The sequence below is a fragment of the Cephus cinctus genome, unplaced genomic scaffold, assembly GCF_000341935.2.
Source record: "Cephus cinctus unplaced genomic scaffold, Ccin1 Ccin1_scaffold1878, whole genome shotgun sequence".
Lineage (NCBI taxonomy): Eukaryota > Metazoa > Arthropoda > Insecta > Hymenoptera > Cephidae > Cephus > Cephus cinctus.
The window spans coordinates 20719-40999 of NW_014334042.1; the positions used below are offsets into that span (position 1 = coordinate 20719).

Below are 20281 nucleotides of genomic sequence, written 5' to 3' on the forward strand. Positions count from 1 at the left end.
CCCCCCCCACTTAGTTCTTCCGATTCACCAGGCAAGAAACCATAATAGATAGCAACCATTGAACAGGAGGAGTGAATCAATTACCGGCTGAGCAAAAGGGTGGAAAATTATATTGGCAAAGGAAGAATGGAAGGCTTCCCAAACCCTTAGCTTACCAAAGGCTCGCCCTATAAACACCTTTATCGATATGAGACAGTTCTTTATATATATATAAATATGTCCACGGGATACTTTGGGACCCGAAACATTAAGGGGTCAAACCTGCAAGCTAATGTTTTTTTAAAAAAAAAAAACTAGAATCTTGGGGTGTGACAGCATTGGAATTCTAAACTAAACTAACCTAACGAAAGCTAACCTAACCTAACAATATAAACAGTTTTATTAACAATAAAAAAAATATAAACAAATTCGGTGTGAGAGTCACCTTTATGGGCCTCGGAACAGTCATTACGCTGGAAAAACTTTGAGGTCGGACCCCGAAATAGCCATAAGACCCTGAATAAGCGTGTTCGTAAAAAAAATCGTCTCCAAAGTATGCTATAGCCACAAATATATATATTGTGACGTGGTAGGTTTTACCCCGTCGGGTCCTCGGCGGGAACTGTAGTGATACGCGGGAAAACGCGAATTAGAAAAAGAATCCAGGGAAGAAGCCACCACCTCAAGGGCTAACGAAGTTGGGAATTTGTTGATTACTGATTTCGTTGTTTTGATTTTTGCTATGTCCCATGCCGCGAATATTGTATTCGCGGGCTTACCGAATCTCAAGAAGAACCAGCGAGGGATCATCAGCGTGGGAGGAACGAGGACGAAAGGCTGAGTGACGTGAGCGACGAAATCTCGTAACACCCCGCGTTTTGTACGTTTGTCGTTGAATTGTGCCTATAGGCACGTGGGAGATGTTCCCACTCGTAGAACCGCGTTCGTTCTGACTACGAGATTCCGCCGGCCGGCAAGGCACTGTGTTCGCGTAAATATGCTGCCCATCGTGGACATATTTATCACGCGTTTGACAATCGAGTCGAATGAAGGTGTTTGAATGATAAGTTCTCTCGGCAATATTGAGTGTTAGATCTCCGAATCTTATTGTATCGCGTTCACGTTAGGGACGTGTTGCCGAGAGACCCGGAATAGTCCTTGAGGTCGTGTTTTCGAAGTGTCGCGATTAATCGCGTTATATCGTTGAATTGACTCAAGGATTGAGATTGTCTGTAATTGAACCGTTAGCGAATTGTCCGAAAGTATTTATTGAAGATTGAATTGTCGAAATGTCGAACTGTATCGAATCGTACGAACGTATTTCTTGCCTGTTAGAAGTATCGAATTTTATCGGATTGTACGATTGTATTTTAGCGAACTGTAAGAGTTAGACTGCGCGGAATAGATCGCGAACTTCGTACGTAGAAATTCGGATTAGGACTTAAGCTGAAATTGATATGGTCCTTCGTTGTTGTTTTAGTCGCGATCTGATTGGGTCCATTATTTATTTCGAAATTTTTAAATTTCGGTTCTGTTATATCGGCGTGGTCGCGTCCGAAATTGGGGCAAAATAAACGATCGATTTTTTTTATTGTTTACCCAAAAAGCCGGAGTATTCATTTTTCTGAAATTCTCCTTACTCTCGAAGATCCCAGCCGCCTCCGCGTAGCTGAGTTAGCCAACGTAGGTACGCGAAGACAAACCGTACAAGTTGATACGTAGTACCCGTTTTGGAACCTGGCGCCCAACAATACCAGAGTATTATTTCGAATTGTATGTGTTAGCCCTGGGTTGCCTGGAACGCGAAGGAATCGCGTAAGTTGTGCGCCGGTCAGTCTCTCATCTCCCGACGAGGCTCGATCGCGAAATTGACGTCACAACATATATATATTATATAACTCCCACTTATTTTTATTACGTCTGGTACGTCCCCTCAAATCTACCAGTGCTCTTTCATAAATAATATTTTTTTCCTATAAACCCACAACGTATCGACATTTCTAATATAAGTGCAGCTGTACGATCGTATCCGGACGTAAATTTTTCAAAAATTCAAATTTAACCCAAAATGCCAATTTTTCCTTAAATCTCTTAAATACGGAATATTGCGATAGCCAAAACTCTGCTCGATTAACAAAATGAAAAAATTACTCACCATTCAGCACGTGAACGGAGACAGTAGTTGCAGCGACATCCGCCAGAGCGCAGCTGTAGTTTCCGCTATCCTTTTTGTTAGCGTTCGCGATATACAATCTCGAGACCGCACCTTCCGCGCCCATGTCGGTTTTTACACTGAAACAGAAAGCAGAAGCGTCGACGATTAATATCTGCTAAGCTTGAGTACCGTTATAAAGTGACAAGACGATGAGGGGGGGGGGAGTAGAGGGGTGGAATAAGGAAAGTAATAAAAAAAATTATCTTCACTTTTTTTTTTACAGAAACTTCGATGTAAATCAAGGCAGCGGAAAATGAGTCGACAGGATCGCTTATGGGTTCGACGGGCAAGCGTCGCGACGCGTCCGGCAATTCTTCCGAATCCTTTCTTATGTGCTTCCGCTGAAATGGTCGGAGAAAATGACTTTGGGATCCCATAGGGAATATGGGCGGATCTGGTTGCCGCAAGACAATGGGCTTAAACGAACACATGGTACGGTTTGGAATGGATTAGGCGAGTAATCCTAGACCTCCTAAGGGACAATCATGAGAGAGACCTTATGCTATACATTGCAACTGAGTTTCCGCATTAGCTGATAGATGGCGGTAAAGATTTTGGAAATTAGATAGGGAATATAATAAAGTCGTGTATATGCAAGAAGCTGCTTGCTATGATAAGAGTAGAAGTACAATTTATTATAAGGATGGTAGCTGATAATATTATATGAAACGAATAAATTGTTTTACATATATACAATAATATTAAAATTATTTAAAAACCATTTTTGTCGTATTAATTTAATAAATTCTTAATTTCAATGTCGACGATATCGTAGGGGGAATTGAATTAATCCGCGATATTACGAAGGATAATTTAATATGCTAGATATTTTTTTTAATCCTACATTTACTTTCGATCGGTATTTCTTCGAAGGACTTCAATGTCCTGTATTAAGTAACGGATTCAATTGGCGTCAAATCTTTCTTGTCACCGCGTGGAACCCGTTTGTCAAACTTTGAAATTTTCAACGATTTCGTCGCATTGAGATTAAGTGACGTCATCGTCATCCCGAAACACTAAATTTGTTCAGGGGTTAGATCATTAGTGAGCATTTCTTGGTGATTCAAGAAACATTACGCAAAATCATAAAAGACGAAATTGCAATTATATTTTTTAAAAAAATTTTGAACTGACGGAAATCAAAGGAAAATCGTATCCACGTTCATCGCGTCCATGACGAATGGACTTCACGATAGACGAGACGCAATAGACCCTGATGCTAAGTAAATATCTCTTCACAGAGTCCCTTGTTATTTGCTGTGTATATTAGGTCAAGGACCATCAGGGAAATGAGATTCTTCGTTTGTCCCATACAAAGACCAATATGTGTAATACGTATAATATAAAAGGGGACATGACTATAAGTAATAAGCCATGGATATAAAAAGAAAAAAAGTAAAAATATTTCTGAGAGTATCCAAATCCCTTTTTTTTAAACCCTTTTCAATAAACTACCCTTCACCCTGGAATCCTGCGTAAAATTTCTTCAGAGTGCCAAGGCATCGACTGTCACGTCATTCAGACTTGATTTGACATACCAACGCATGTAAGTTACACGGGGGAGCATCCGTAAATTTCAAAACACAAAAAATGCAATTTTAGTTTACAATAATTTGTTAAGATAATTTTGAAAGTGTCGTTGAAAAAAAAATTAATGTTTTCAAAAAAAAAGTTATTTTCTTGCTTTCCTATATCCAGGTACAGTAGGTAATATGGGCTTCAAAGAAATGGTCGACAGGTTTAACTTAATGGCATTCCTACGTCGATCTGAGATTTTTTTTATTTATTTCTTTCTATATTCACAAGAATTTAATTTCGTAAGGGAAGCTGCGTTCGGAGTCAGGTTGGTTGCCTAGTCGGAGGACTTAGTGTGAGATCCGAGTTCTCACAGTCAGTGGACCGAATTGTTCGGATAGTCTGAACGTGGCTGGCGCCTTCTCGACTTTCATCCCCCTTTCATCCCCTTTTCATCTCAACGATCTACCACTCTTCCCGGATCCTTCTCACCATCCCCAGCACCAACCCACACACGACCCAGTCCCCCCTCCTTGCATCACCCTCTTCTGCAACCCTGCCTGAACCTTCTGCGTTCTGCACCATCCCCCAACTTACCCCTAACCTAACCCGTTCGTAATTTAGAACGCGTTGCCGCATACCACACACGCTCGCCTTTTTCCACTGGGAATTTCATTTGAATGCCAAAATTTTCACGGACCTTCCCACGTGTCTATGTTTTTTTTATCTATCTCCCTCTCTCTCTCTCTCTCTTACGCTTAACCGTAAAAAAGTCAACCTTTAATCAACAAGCATTTTTCCCACCTACCCATTATTTTTCATTTACCTTCAACTTCATTTGGCTTCGCCCTAAACTGCGACTCGTTGCAGTAATTTTCTTTAAGTTCACTCTATGTATATAATATTTATCCCATGGAAGATTCGTCTAACGTATTTTCTATTGGATACCGTTAAAGACTCCTAACGACGAGACCGCACGGATAAGCGTTCCCCATAATCGGACTGTTGAGTAAAAAGTTGACGATCATTCGAGGGGTCATGGAATACGCGAAAGAAAGGCTTGAAAGGCTCGAGTAAAAGGTCCTGGGCTCAAATGCTCGTAGGAACGGCACTGCCATCAAGTCTAGCACTGCCACTTCACGCTCGTTTGTTAATGGAACGTCGAGCTACTCTTTTACGTCGAGGTGCTGCGATTCCGCTTCTTTGTGTTTATTTTTTTCTCCTATTCCTACCTCCTCTTTACCCGCTATGTATTTTTTTTTTATTCTGCGCCACTGCTGTATGGCTTTTTATCGTGTTTCTCTTGTACTGTGCATACTGCATAAGAATGGGACGCTACTTTTCTGTTGAATATTCGATAATAGTTATTACTCCTCTAATACACGCAACCAGTGCCGGGCGAATATTTCAAATAGACTTTTTTCTACCCGCGAACACGAGTAATGAATTTCGTATTTATTGTTGCCAAATTAAAAAGTAAAAAAAATACTGGTTCAACTCGTTCGTAAAACTATGCGAGTCAACCTTCGCGAGATTGAATGACGAAAAATTAATAAATTTTCATTAAACAGAATTTTTCTATTTCATTATTTAAGACCGTCTATACCGGTTACCATTATTGATAATACAAATCAACTTCGCACTTTCCCGTGAAGTTTCGCCGTATTCAGACAGCTGGCAAAGGAGCTGCCGAGAAACTTCTCTTGATGAATAAAGGGTTTTCATTTTATTTTAATTACTTTGAAACTTTCAACTTACCGCGGTTTGGTACCTCGTATGGAACAAAGCTTCAATATCAGGGAAAGGGAGTTTTATAATGATAAAAAAAAAAAAAAAATCACTGCACAGCTTCTCGTTTCTTTGCACGGTTTCCAATTCTAGAAGCAATAACTTCGGTTAGGGATATCGAGTAACCTCCTTTATAAGGACGAATAGGTAAAGCTTTCTGAAATCAAATAAAAGGAGAAGAAAGAAAAAAACAATCCCTATAAAATTTTTTTTCTTTCTCAAAAAAAAAAGGTTCAAGGTTTACCCCACCCCCCGTCCCGCTATAACTCGGGTACCGAAGTAAGGATTTTGTGTACGGCTCTGTGCGACACTGTCGAGTTTTCCAAAGTTTCAACGAGGTTGGGGTATTAGTGGGAGATTATAAGGTTGCCCATTATTCTTGTAACTACCCTGTAATAAGCAGGGTTGGTTTTAAGGAGAAGTACTGACAAAGTTAGGCTGTGCTTTGGTGCTACATCCCTCTCGAAAATTTTATCTAATGTGAACTGTTTGTTAGTAGCGACGATACCGAGAAAGCGAAACTGAAACTTTGGGGTTTTACGGGCAGGAGAAAAACCGATATTAAACGGAGCACAATGGCAAAGTGAAGGGGAGAGAGAGGAGGAAGGAAGAGAATATCGCAGAAATGGAAAAGAGGATATTCGCGCATAAAGCGGATCGCGCGAATTCGACTTGAAGCCAAAAAGCTCTTAGGTATGTACATCCCGGAGGAGACTTGATTTCATGGAAACCACCATAGCTTCGTGATATCTCTTTATTTTCATCCCGCGTAACATTCTCTACCTATCCCTCGATTCACTAATCGCGATTCGTCCCCTGCTGCAATATTGTAGGAATTTTTATTACAAACACGTGAACGGCAGTCACCGAGAGATATGAGGAAATTTCGCATTCCTCGTTTGGATTTAGTCGACACGACACTGATCAATTTCAAATCCGCCGATAAGAAGAAAACAAAGAATCCTGCGATGATAATACCAAATTGAAGGGATGCTGCATGGAAATGCATTTCAGTGCAGTTTTCATTGGCATCGGCGAAAAGTAGCCCGGCGGGGAATTAAATTCTTTGCAGCGTTCAGCAAAGCGATAAAACAAAGCTCGAGCTTTCCCACCCTGACATGGGAATTCTATTATCCGCACAGCGGGGGTGGATACTGCTCAAACGAAAAAAGGGATGAACCGCGTCAGTGAATAGCAGGTCGCGTTCGTTGAAAATAATTTTTGCAAAGTTTGATTGATGAGCCGGATGCAACTTATTTTTTTTTCTTCCTTTACGTAATTTCACAAAGCTTCGCTAATTTAACTGCAAGTACTTCAAAACTTTTGAAACTTTATTAAAGTCTCCGATCGAGAATGCATTACGGTGAGGAGAAGGGAGGATGAAGAAAAAAGAATGTCGATCGTGTCAAATTACAGGATCAGAGGTCACGCCCGTTTCTGTCCACATGGGGGATAGGTCAGGTGAGCCAATATGCGACATCTGCCGTAACATGCTTCAAGCTTCGCATAACAAGCTCTGGGCTTGCAAGCGCGCTGATGGGAAAAGTTGCAGCTTGCAAGCTCAGATATGTCCTGCTGCGCGGGATATCCTACACCAGTACCGAACCTGTACGCCGTACCCAACCAGGAGATACATATAATCTGCTTATGTTTCCTATGACGCAGGACACGGAACGAGAGCGTGCGGATATACGTATGATTTCTACAAAGCCACCCTTAACCGATGGTAACCCTGTGTTCACAAAGCATCCCTATCCTATAAATATATATAGACTCGGTCCTCAGCCTCGTTACAACGGGAGAAGTGTCATGAAATTTCTTATGAAAAATCTCAGGACTGGAAAGTCGAGTATAAATTTCAGCGTACGATTGGTCGAGGGTCGAAGGAGCCATATTGGCCTTTCTTTATAAATAATCGAAAAATCCTTTTTTTCCAATCGAGAGAAATATTGGGTGGAATCGTCCGTGTGAAGTAAATCAGTAAGGTTCCTCGATAAAGGGGGACAAATCCGGTGGGCGTGGGCTTTAACCGCTTTGAAAATCGAGGGATGATAATCTTGTTATAATAGAGAATAATCCAACTTTGTATAACTATATCTATGTGATCTCATTAGCTTTCGTGTGAAGACTTGGCAGGAGGAAGCTTTCTCTCTCTCTCTCTCTCTCTCTTGCTCCCTCAAGCTCATTCTCCCTGTGCAATGTCGAGCCACCGACGTTAACCGCGCCCTCCTACTACTTTGGGGTTTGAAACCATCACCGTTAGTACCTAACTGCTTCATCGTTTGTGATAACGAGGGAAATTTTGGCGGTAGTTAAAATGAAGGAAAAAAAAAATATGCATTTTCTTTAGAGGCAATCTTTCAATTAGGGATCTCGGAGAGGTGCGATATTATATGTAGAGGAACCAAAGTTTTCTTTACTAGGATAAAAGAAGATAAATTTTATTTAAAAAATAAAATCATCTCTAATTATATCGAAAAATTGTATCTTATATTAAATCTATTGCTACTGAAATATTCATTTTTCGCTATACCTTTGATTTTAGAAAATTAATTTAAGTTCAATGCAATTTAATGGGTTTCACAAACTTTTACATTTTCCCTGGAAAATAAGCCGCTTGTCAAGTATCCGAACTCCGCTTTTCCTTTGACAGACCGATCGCGTGCGCACTGCCGACACATGCGTAAAAAGATAAACTACGTATCTCACCCAATATCCTAGCAATTTTCCAGAGACAGAAAAAGAGAGAGAGAAAGAGAGATCCAGCCTGCGATGGGATTTGGTACGAAGGAAGCTTATGGCGTCGAAGAATAATCTCAATAAAACAGAAGCACCCGAAGCGCCTCGTAGAAAAATTCCATCTTTCTCAGGACGACCATTCAGCCCGTTCGGCACCTTTCTCCTGGCTGACGATAATGATATCGGTTCGTGCGGCGCGTTAGAGCTCGTAATTTTGAAGGGTCATGGTGAAATGTCGATAAATAGAGAATAACAAAAAAAAAGAACCAAAAAAGTCCGACACAGGCCGCCCAAAAAAAAAGGGCAATTACAAGGATAAAGTATAGGAATGCGAAAGGTAACGTACGAGAGCCTTGAACGATTAATTGGCAGACTTAAAAGAAAAACATTCAAAGTAATTTTTGCAAATACCAAAACGTATAACTGGTTTCGAGGCGATGAGTTCGTATTACGACGTATGAATGGAGTCACGTGAAAACCCCATGTACATAGAGCTTTCGACTGACTTTTATCTACTACTGTAATTATGGAACGCGTGACGTACCCGCGCTTTTGCAATTTAATGCAGAAAACTTTTGAATGAGGATAAACGCGGCGAATGGGTGATTATACCGGGACAAAGTTGAACCCCTGGGTACAATTTTCCAAAGTCAACCTTCGCGCGACAAGGGCGCCAACTGACGGATTGGACTCGCGACACGGAACTACGGTGAAATGGACCGTGAGACAAAGGGACAACACGGTAGAGCTTTTACAAGAGACATAGAAAGAAATCGGATCACGTTAGTTAATCTCGGTGACCAAAAAATGTCCAGCCCCCCTTGAGACAGTCCAAAAAAAAATTTCAAGCAGTACCGTAATTCCTATTCATCGTTCAAGAGCACCGGAGAGTTCCTGAGTCTAAGGGGGATGATAAGAGATTAATACGTGTTATTAGAGTTCCATTAAGGGATGCGTGAAAATTTAGTGGAACGTAAAGGATAGAGGAGCGATAAAACGAATAAAGAGAGACTGTGAAAAGTCATAAGGATAAAGAAAACAATTTTTTTTTATCAAATTTGTACCGTACTTCCAAAATCATCCCTTATCGACCATACAAGGATACGCAACTGTATAAATATAGTAACCGATATAGATTGTGACGTGATTTTTTGAATCACGGTCCCAAGGCGGCTCCGGTTACCGATATAGATAACGTTCTCGATTTCTGGTTCTCTTCGGGTCGCCACCCTGCTCAGAAGCTACGCTCTCGGATTGATTCGTACAGTTATGTCAAGGCTCTCGTAAGATTTTGTCAGTGTTTAGTTGAGGTCGAGGTGCTCGAATCTGCCGTGGGGATATAGTCTCGACGTACCGAGTTGCCCGGCAGAGGAGAGTACCCGACGGAGACGTCTCCACGGACCGGCAGAAGCCCGGGTGAGATACCGGCGCCCCGCTGGAGATGGGCAAAGGGCTGTAGAGCGGGCGGAGGAAGTTGCGATATGGTTAAGGGCAGGGGAGGAACCTCCTGCCCGAGTTAAGGATGTAGTGCCCAGCTGTCGCCCGATGCCCTGGGGAAGCGGCCGTGGAGGATCTCCAAAAATTACGTACCGATTCGTTAAGGAACGCTCTCGATTTAGTTAAAGGGACGACTCGAAGGAGATAGAAGAGTTATCGGCTATAAGGCTCTCGACCAATCAGAATGATTAGTTCTCGAATTTGACTATTGTCAAAGCAGTCTGTCTCGGGGCACCGACCGAGGTACCACGGGCTGGCTCGTGCTCCCGTGCTATCTGTTGATGATATACCAATAATTAAGGGACAAATTAATCATCCCCTATTCAGTGGCTGCCTATCGTTACACGTGAATTAACTTTGTTATCTTGTATGTATCTGTTTCCCAGAAAGAAGAAAATGTCATAGTTGGAAAGGGGGAACCGGATGAAGATGAGGGTGCGAATTTCAAAGAGGGATAAATTTAACGAGCCGTCTAATTATACCATAAAGCTCGTAGCTTCGAGAGCAGGGAATGATGTTTTTGCCAAGGCCATACCGGGGACCCTACACTATCTTCGGTGCAGCGCTGCGAAATGGACAGGGGAGGATATCGCCCTGTACAAAAACAGCGACCCTTATCATACTTTTTTTTTGCCGACCCGGTATACAGCACTGAACATGATTAAGCAAACCACCAGCGACGCTCGTTTTGAAAAGCTCCTCAGTGCCATAAAATCCACCCCTGTCCACCGGTTACGATATTATTATATAAAATATGCATTCAAACACGTAATGTACAGCTCGCGTGCGTTTAATACGTAAAAAGACGTAAAAACTTTTTAATATTGTTAACTCCCTCATACCCTCGCAATATAAAAATCCCATAGACGTTTTCAAGTCCTTTTCTATAAAATTCGAAAATACAAAAAAAAATATACTTATAATATTTCACCACGCACGATGTTTGATACAAGGGTAGTAAATAAAGAGTTTCAAATTTGAAGAAAAAAAAAATGGATTAATCACTTATCCACGTTCCGTTTACCCAATGCTGCGTGAACTTTAATAGCGCAAAATGCGGCCAAACCCTTTTTCGCAATCCCATGGGATATTATCGACGTCGACGTCGCGATGCCAAAGTTGACTGAGCTTACCGGCGAAGAACGGGGGTGCCGGTTGTCCGTCAGACTGGCAGTTTAGTGGGAACGGCACGCAAGCCCATAATTCATTAGGGGTTCGTTAAGAACGTGCCAAGCCGTCGGGCGCCATTAAAGAGTCAGGAAGTCTGTTTAAAAGGGCAACGAGCGTTTATCGATGCTGCGGCGATTAACAATAACTCTCGTGAAACTTGCGCGAGGTAACGTTACGGAAAGTTATAGAGAATTTTCTTTGCGACGTCATCGCTCGAATAGTCTGTTATCAGTGAGCTCGAGGATCCTTATCGGCATGATGAAATTTTAGTAAAAAGGAATAGTCGTATAAATTTCAACCACCGTTCTCGGCATGAGGTTCTCCCGTGATAATCTTATGAGGGTCATACACGATTATATGGTTCATAAGGATTGTTTACTCTACGGTAAAGTTCTTAGGGGGTTTTCAAAGGTATTTTTCTACTTTCACCTTCAAATCCCATTTTCATGTAGACATTTAAGCTAAACAGGAAGTTCATGGTTGCTTCTTAGATTATTGCCCATATACGGCACTTTACATCCTTTACGAGAATGCATATCTATTATGAAAACGCGATATAGCTATACTCTGGCAATGCACTTTTAGATATGGCGTATTCGAGGTAAATTTGCAGTTTACCCACTTGAAACGCGAAATACATTGAAATTTAATAACTTCTATGAAATTCAGGGTATAATCGGTAACGATTAAATGTCTAGTATTTTTTTTTTATTGATTTAGTACGTTCGAGTTATCATATTCTTATGGCTTTTATGATATTATAATAAAAAATGTTACATCGATACATGGGACGCGAAAATAATTATATATCTAATATATAATATAGTATCTTTCAAATATATCAAATATATAATTATATCCGTAAAAGTTATTTCCATGCATTCACATATACTCCCAATATACGTACTGCAGTACGAACGGGCTTTGATAACCAACACAATGTACTAAAACGTTCCACAAGTCCTTCATGAACAATATTTCTATTGCAATGAAACAACAGACCCAAAGTTATTCTATTCGTTAAATGAAAATATTCGCAGTTAATGTGCAGGATTTTAAAAACATTTTTAAAAAGTCGATAACTGTTTCCGTCGTCACTGCTGATTAATTGAAGTTCAGAATACGATTTTTTATCATTTCGTCACAATAGACGGTTTTTTACAATATGTCTTTGACTGATTTGAAAATATGATTCTATAAATTTTTTTCCCCAAAAAAAAAAGTTACAAAAAATTGACCACTATTCCTTCACCAGGCGTTCATTGGCGTATCCGAGAATTTTCAAAAGCTCACAGCCGTCAAGCTTGGCGAGATAAAAGCGCGCGGGCTACCATACCATAAATAATAATAACCATGACAGACCAGCGTATTGCATTTTCGCGCATCTTCTTCGTTGTGCATTCTGATGTGCAACACCCTTGGGCAACGATAGGTTTTAGGAAGCTCTTTGTATGCAGACCAACATGCATGCAGTTCGCTCATGTTCCGATGCATCCAGCCGTTTCTACAATTTTATTTTTCTTTTTTTTTTTAGATATGCAACCCTACCACTCCCCCCTTTACCATTCTTCCCGTCTACAACCCATCGTGCTTTTCCCTATTTTCCACACGTACGGCTTTGCGTGCGCTCACTTGCGAGCTTGCGACAGCTTTAAATTTCCTTATTCGGGCGGATTATTTCAGCCGCAGGGTTGCGTAACACGTATTCATGCATTCATGCATCGCCAGGATATACCAACGTCAGGAAGGAGACTCCCTTCATACGTGCTTGACAAATTAGCTGGGAGCTTTTTTTTTTACTTTTCGTTTCTATCCTTTTTCTCATGCTACTCCCGTTTTTTGACTCTCCTTTATTTCTTACCCCTGATGTTTCTTCGGGTTGGCTGTGCATTAGCATTCCCCATGAAAATGAAGTTGGACGTGGATAATTTTTTTTTCAAAAAAAAAATACTGTGTTGGATATAATCTGCGAATTATTTGATAAAATCTTTGTAAAAATATTCACCGTGGGTTATTTTGAAGTTTTTTATTTGTTGTTTTTTTTTTTAATGTAACGTATTCGTGAGTTTAGATAAAAATAGAAATTAAAATATGCCTGGATCAATGGCAGAAAATTGAGTTCGATCGTGTACGTCGTGCAGTGACGTGTGATTATTCGAATGCGAGGAATGCGCATAAAAGTACTGGAAATGAATGCAAAGTACGTCCGAGGAATTTATGTAAAAATGAAATGACGTATACTTTCAAAGCACGTCTTTTTTATCCAATGATAGATAAACCCGTCATTTCTTTTCGCACGTGTTACGCCATTTGCATTTAAATTAAAAGGTAATTAAGTCAGCCGACGAATTATAATGACGATGAATATTTAAGTTGTCCGATGAAAAAGCTCGACCTGTCATGTGCGACCTCGTATTACCATATGATAATCAGACGAAAATTCTCGGTGCTTAAGAAAAAAAACAACCATCCCATAAAAATGTTAATAAAACAAGACAGTCCACAAAAGTGATCAAGTTAAAAATAAAGAACATCAAATTCGAATAGAACGCAACCCCTAAAAAAATTCGTAAATTTCAAGAAAATTAAATTTCTTAAAATGAATTTATAAATTGGTCAAATCGATAATTATGGATATTAATTTCTTTTTTTTTTTTTTTAATCCATAAAATTCACTGCAGCACAGTCGTGCACAAAAGTCTTCGACGCAGGTCAAAATCGGACCTTATTCTTTCAACCCTTATTTTACGTATGGGCACTTACTATATTCGCACGCCCTTACCTACTAGCCCTGTAACCTTTTTCCTGAATCTCAACCCACGTGAAACGCTATCTAGGTTAGCAACGTTAAACCCAAAGGAGATCGCTTCATTACTGGCGATAGAAACTCTCTAAGAACGTACCTATAGCTCTGGGGGCTCTAGGAAAAGTGTCTCTTCTTTTGGAGTCAGGGCTACCACGAAGAAGATCGTTACCAACGAATACACCTAGGGATGCACGAGTCGGGCAACGTCAAAGAACATGAAAATAACCTTTTTGGAGTTTCACTACATGAAAACTATGTCATCAACGTGTTCCTCGTTTCACAACCAATTTCGTATACTATTTTAAAGCAAATAAGGATTTTTCGAACTTCCAAAAATAGACCGATATTTTTACTGAAATAAGAAAAAAAAAGTAGCGTGTACGAGGTGTAAAAAGAAAAAGGTAAACAGTGGGGAAATTTTCAGTCGAATCTCACTACTCGGTCGTTCTTCGACGATTTACAAATTTTCGACGTAGACATTGAAAATCTGAAAAGGGCGAATAGAGTAAAATTGTAATTACCTTGAAGGTAGAAAAAACGAAAAGGAATCTTACCAAGACGACGGGGCTATGGGACGCTATCGGTTCTCGACAAAAGGTCCAGACATTCTCATCTTCGATAATTGCACCAAGAGAAATTTCTTCGTGAGAAATCGTCACCAAGAATTAAATTCCTTTGAACGTTCCAATTAATTAGTACGTATTGCAGGGGATTTGATTAATACTGAAAAAAATTTTGTTCAATAATTCCAGATTTACTACCCTTCCTTTTTTTTTATAATTATCTGCCTTGGGGATTTTCAATTCAAAAAAAAAACATTTTTATATAAAAATTTATTTTATTTTTCCGATCAACGATATAACGTGTCTCCAAGCTGAGCTCACAATAACGACTGACTTTGCAGCTTCCTTCCCTCTCGCCCTCGGCAGATCAGTCTCGATCCTTATTGGTCGGGAAGAATTGTTACAGCTGGACGAGTTTCGACGTTCGCCCCACGGCTTATGCGGGATGAAAATAAAGCATGCATACATTTTCACCTTTCATTTTCACGTAACCTACTAAATCCTAATAGCCACTTCGACTGAGGTAAAAAGTTCGACTTTAAGTCACGGCGGGTAATGTGAAATTTCGATTTTCTTTTTTTTCCTCTCTCTACATCGATTCATAGAATATAACGAATAACAGCGAAACTGATATTCTATTTTATATGAAACATGATAATAACATGTGCATATTAATGATATACCAAGCTTTCATTCAAAATCAAAAGCACCCACGGTACATGCATATTCCATGTACTGGCAAATTTGCTTATGAAATCCATATTAATAAAAAAAAAAAAAGCTACTCTCTTTTCAAAATATAATTCATCCAATTCAGCAAATCATACCTGACAACCCCAGATAGAACGTAGTAAAAAATATATTTTTATTATATGATATACGATATTGTATGATATATGCAGAGTATATTTTATAGGCATATTTTAAATGTATATAAAATATATTCTAAAATATTTTATATATACGGGATGCGAATAATATTTCGAAAAATTTTATTCAAGGCATATATACAATATAATCAAAAATGTTTTTACTCTACTCCGCCTGTTTTTGTCGTAGAAGGCGGTAATGGCTCAAAAATAAAATACAAGATTCCTGAAAGACGAAACAAAAGTGTAATACTGAAAAAGCGACAACAAAAAATACCTATGAACCGGATTCGTTGAAAAAAAAAAAACTATAATTAAAGAGAAAAGAAAAAAAAGGATAAAGAGAGGTTAAAGTTAAAGCTCGTGAAATCTGATCATGGTTGGCCTTCGTATATACAAATTACGTCAAAGTAAAAGGGTCTAGGGTGAGTTAGCCGATTTTACCCTGTAAAAATATCTTGCGAAAAGTTTGAATTATAGACCATAAAAAGTTCGCGAGTTTGGACGATTAAGTCGAGGATAATATAGTAGGTGGAAGTACTGGGAGGCTCACCTTTCTTTTTTTTTCTTCTTTCCTTCTCCATTCTCTTTACCTTTCTTTCTTTTGGTATCGCCCATTCTTCTTTTCGACTATTTCCGTTCCTCACTATCACTCTCGGAAACTTGCCATTCATTTCGTCTTTGTCCGTACACACAATCACCGATTCTGAATCTTCATACATTCTCCAACACCTAATATACTTGCATATATACAGACGTCAACTATTAATATATGTATATTGTAACGTAGTTTTTTCTTGACTTGACATTGATAGCGAAGAATCCGAGAACGAACTATTTTCGAGAACCAACCTACGTTACCTTCGGCCGTCCACCCTTCATGCATCCGCGAGCCAGGCGGGCGCCAGCCAATTCTTTTTTCACCGGGAACTGAAGAGCCGGTATGAACTGGGAGTTGGGGTGGAACAGGCCCAACTCCACCAAGAACGAGAGCTCTGACGGGACCTATCAGACGAGACGATAGCTTAACGGATCCTGTCGATTTTTGGGGTCGCGTAAAATCAGCAAACGCAACTGGATGCACGAACGGGAGCGGGTGTTACGGAAATGCACGGCCGCTCAGGCTGCTAGGTTGAGCTAGAGAGGGTCGGAGTAAGCGTCAGGCAAACAGTGCCGGAAGCAGGGAGCAATTGATCGAGAACGTAGCAGAACGAATCGGAGCTATAAAATCGAAATCCCTTCACCAATTAATAAATTGGGAATCCTCACGGGAGCTGGTGCAGCTGATCCGTGAAGGCCGAGAACTGCATCCAGGGGACACTCAGGTGGGCACTGCACTATAGCACAACACTGCACCTCCGAACACACGCGGAAAACCGATAGGACCCGAACCACCGAACAACTTCCTATACCGTATAGGAAACACAGCTAGAAAAACTATAAACAAATAACCCGGGAGCGCGAGACAGCTCGAGGCGCCTCGATCGGCGTCCCAAGGCAGACTGGTTTAAAGCAGTCAATTGACCGTAGTCAAATTAGAGAACTAATCATTCTGATTGGTCGAGATCCTTATAGCCGATAACTCTTCCATCTCCTTCGAGTCGTCCCTTTAAACCAAATCGAGAGCGTTCCTTAGCGGATCGGTACGTAACTTTCGGAGATCCTCCACGGCCGCTTCCCCAGGTCATCGGGCGACAGCTGGGCACCACGTCCTCAACTCGGGTCAGGGGTTCCTCCTCTGCCCTCAACCGTATCAAAACTATAACTCCGCCTGCTCTACAAAAGGAATTCTGGAATCGAGAACGTTATCTGTATCGGTAGCCGGAGTCGCCTTGTGACCGTGAATCGAAAAACCACGTCACAATGTATATATATATATATATATATTCGTACAAAATATTTACTGGTATCAAGTAACGTTATATATAACCGTATTTTAAAGTGACTTAAATTGTCTGGTTTTACTACGGCAATTAAGAAGAAAATCACCCAAAGTGCTTCAGATAGTTCAGGACTGGTTTCTATGCTTGGTTCTCGTCTGTACTGAACAGCTGGAGTCTGTGTTATTTTCGTTATAAGAAATCAAGATAATTGTTTTAAGTAAGCAAATAATTTTGTCAATACATACAAAAAATACAGTATAAATTGACCAATTGACTAATTGCACTCAACAAATTTTTAGCAATGTGTAATTTTTTATTTATATATTTTATCGCTGATATATGCTATTGGCAACCATTTAAAAAGCCACTCCATCCATTCACGAGTTTCAGCTGAATTCATTCGAGTGTAAAATTTTGTAATTTGACGGGAAATGTTTTCAACCGAATGGGTTACGATATAGAATGTATCCGATAGATTCACATGAATATCGATACGTGACAATAATAGTAGCAAGTACAAAAAATACTACAAAATTGATATATTCGAAAAATATATTTTTAAATTATATTTTCAATAGATAATCTACGATAACCATGAATTTTTTCCCTAATATTATAAACTTCAGAAAGCAATTTGGTATTCTGCTTTCCCCGACGTAATTCATGTAAAGAAGAACGATTGTCAGGGAAGAAAAAAAATGTCAAATTTTGAAAAAATATTTTTCCTCTCCTTAATACCATTGTACGCGTTGAAACGGCTCGCAAATAGCTAGTATACTAATTCGCACAAAGGGTTTCGAAATATTACTAGTCCAACGTGGAGAAGAACAACAAGGGAACAAAGGAACACGTGACCCGAAAAACTCCACTTGCCGAATTTCAGTTAAATCTCATTCCACGGTCACAGCATTACCTCCTTCATGAAAATTATAAAATCTCTTAATGGTAAACTCAATCAGAGTGCCACGCTGGGAACTTCAGTAGGAGAGTTAATTCCATTGGGAATATTCCAATTTTCGTATGATGTGGGGAAATATGAAAAGGTTCGAAATCTCTGTAGGTAACGGGGAATTAATGTATGACGTGTGCCATGTCTCCCTTCGCAATGACTCTAACGTCATGTTACGCAAGCTCAAACCACCATTTTCATTAAAGCATCGCCAAGCGTTACGAACCGTCGACCACGAAACAAGCGGTAAGCCTCGAAAACGTATTCGTCGAAATTTCAAAATGTAATTCAACATACACCAGTCAGACACGTAAAAGAATTTGTAACAGTGAATTCAGATATTTCGTAAAAGGGATAATTTTTTTCCAAAATATCAAGCGCATTTTCCAAAATATCAAGCGCATCCAACAAAAATCCAAATTAACCAACGAACACTGTACGCGACTGGTAATCGGTTTACGCGTTAAAATGAATTAAAACCAGTAAATAAATAACAGTACCGGTAAATCATAAAAGAATTTTGGAAAATGCTCCAATCCGTTAATTGATCATTTTATAAATTAAGTATCAACGACATCCCCCAATTACGCGTGTATCGATAAAAATTTAATCCATAGATATACCGATTACATGAACAAGTCAGGGAAAAGAGAAAAAAAAAACGAAAAAAAAGATTTAAAAAATAAAACGAAAAAAATATCAAAATTTTCATAGAATCACGATACGCGTTCTTTTTATAAATTACACAACGCGTATTGCCAACGGAATGATGCACCCTGTACTTGATATTAATCACATTTAAACGTAGGCGCGTCGCACGCTAGGGCGAGTGTTTGCAGAAAAGCTTTTTGTGCTCTTTTAACGTGAAATTTATCGTGTCGACGGTATTAAACTGGGGATGACGTTTAATTAACGTGTCACGTGACTAAACGGTACAACTTTGCTTTTGTCTTACAAAACACGCCTAAGCCAACAAAAAAAAAAAAAAGCCCCAAATATTTAATCCAATCCACCAAAAAATTGCATCGATAAATTGAAAATAATTGAAAAAATCGTTCCTTAAAAATCGAAAAAAACCTCCTAGCAATTCCAAAAACGTAACCCCATCGCGTAAGCATATACGTCTCAAAATGTCTGAAGAAATCATTAATCAATACGTGGTTGTAAATAACCCTCGAATTACGCGTCATCGCGCAGAGGGATGATTCATGTACACGTTCTAACATATCACAGTATCGTGCCAGGGACGAGAGAGTTCCCGTTGTCGAAATTGTCAACCCCTGTTAAGGGGTTGGAATACGAGTGGTCCGATCTGAATGGAAGATGAAACTCAGGATGGGAGACAGTAATGAAAATTGAGATTCCGTTCGCGTGCTGATGACGTGGGGGAGAGCGGATGGTTTTCGCGGTGCGTAATGGCTAGCAAATAAACTCATAAATCTTACGAGACAGCTGGGACTTCGGAAAGCTTCCCCGGGGTCCCGTATGATCAAAGCTTGATATACTTACTGAATACATATAAGTTCGCAGTGAAAAATGTTCCGATTTCTAAAAATCGTCGAGCGTCGATGATTTCAGTGAAATTCTTGCCGCATGAAATTCCAGAGCTCCACCAGGACGTCCCTGTCGTCCTTGAGGAAATTGGGACAAAGACACCCTAGGCGTCCTACTAACTGTACATTTTTGTCTATTAGGCGCCTCGTCAAGGAGCTAATGAGAATCTCGTTAAGCCCTCGTGGAACGTCTAGTTAATAGTCAAATTAATAATCTCGACACGAATAAAGCGACTGGGAATAAGAATTTCTCAAGCAATAAAATCACTGATCGTCGATAGTCAAGAATGATTTTCCCATTTGTTCGTTTAAAATGAAAGTTGGTCAAGGAGTAACGTGACACGTGTATTTGAGCGATTCGATCGAATTTCCCTTCCGCCCCTAAAAAAAAAAGAGGCTCAAATCTGACAGTATTTACGTATACGAGGTAAAGAGAAAACGGCTGTCGTAATTTAAAATCATCGACATCATTTTTTATCCATTATGCGAGACCCCGTAACTTCATGGACTCCTCATGCTAATGGTCGCGTTACTTTGCGTTCCGTATTGCGTCATAATATCGAAGGGTGGAAACCCTGAGGCGGATCGTCAAGATACCGCGAGAGGGAAGCTTTGACCTCCTTACCTAAGTATGTGCACACGTGAATACATCAAAGCTGCTGTTGATACTCAACCTTTTACGCAGTTAGATAAAACGTTTTAGCGACACGTATAAGTACGTGGGATATTTGATAGCAAAGATTACAGGATCATCA

General features: G+C 39.9%; 1 protein-coding gene across 3 annotated transcripts in view; it reads right to left on the reverse strand.

Moving 5' to 3' along the window:
• The window catches only part of LOC107273916 (peroxidasin), a 129841-nt gene that overhangs the window by 8471 nt on the left and 101089 nt on the right, over positions 1-20281 (reverse strand). For all 3 annotated transcript variants that reach the window (XM_025091201.1, XM_015752550.2, XM_025091202.1), the window contains one exon: positions 2135-2271. In XM_025091201.1, the coding sequence (XP_024946969.1) occupies positions 2135-2271 (137 nt within the window). The remainder of the gene's footprint in view (positions 1-2134; positions 2272-20281) is intronic.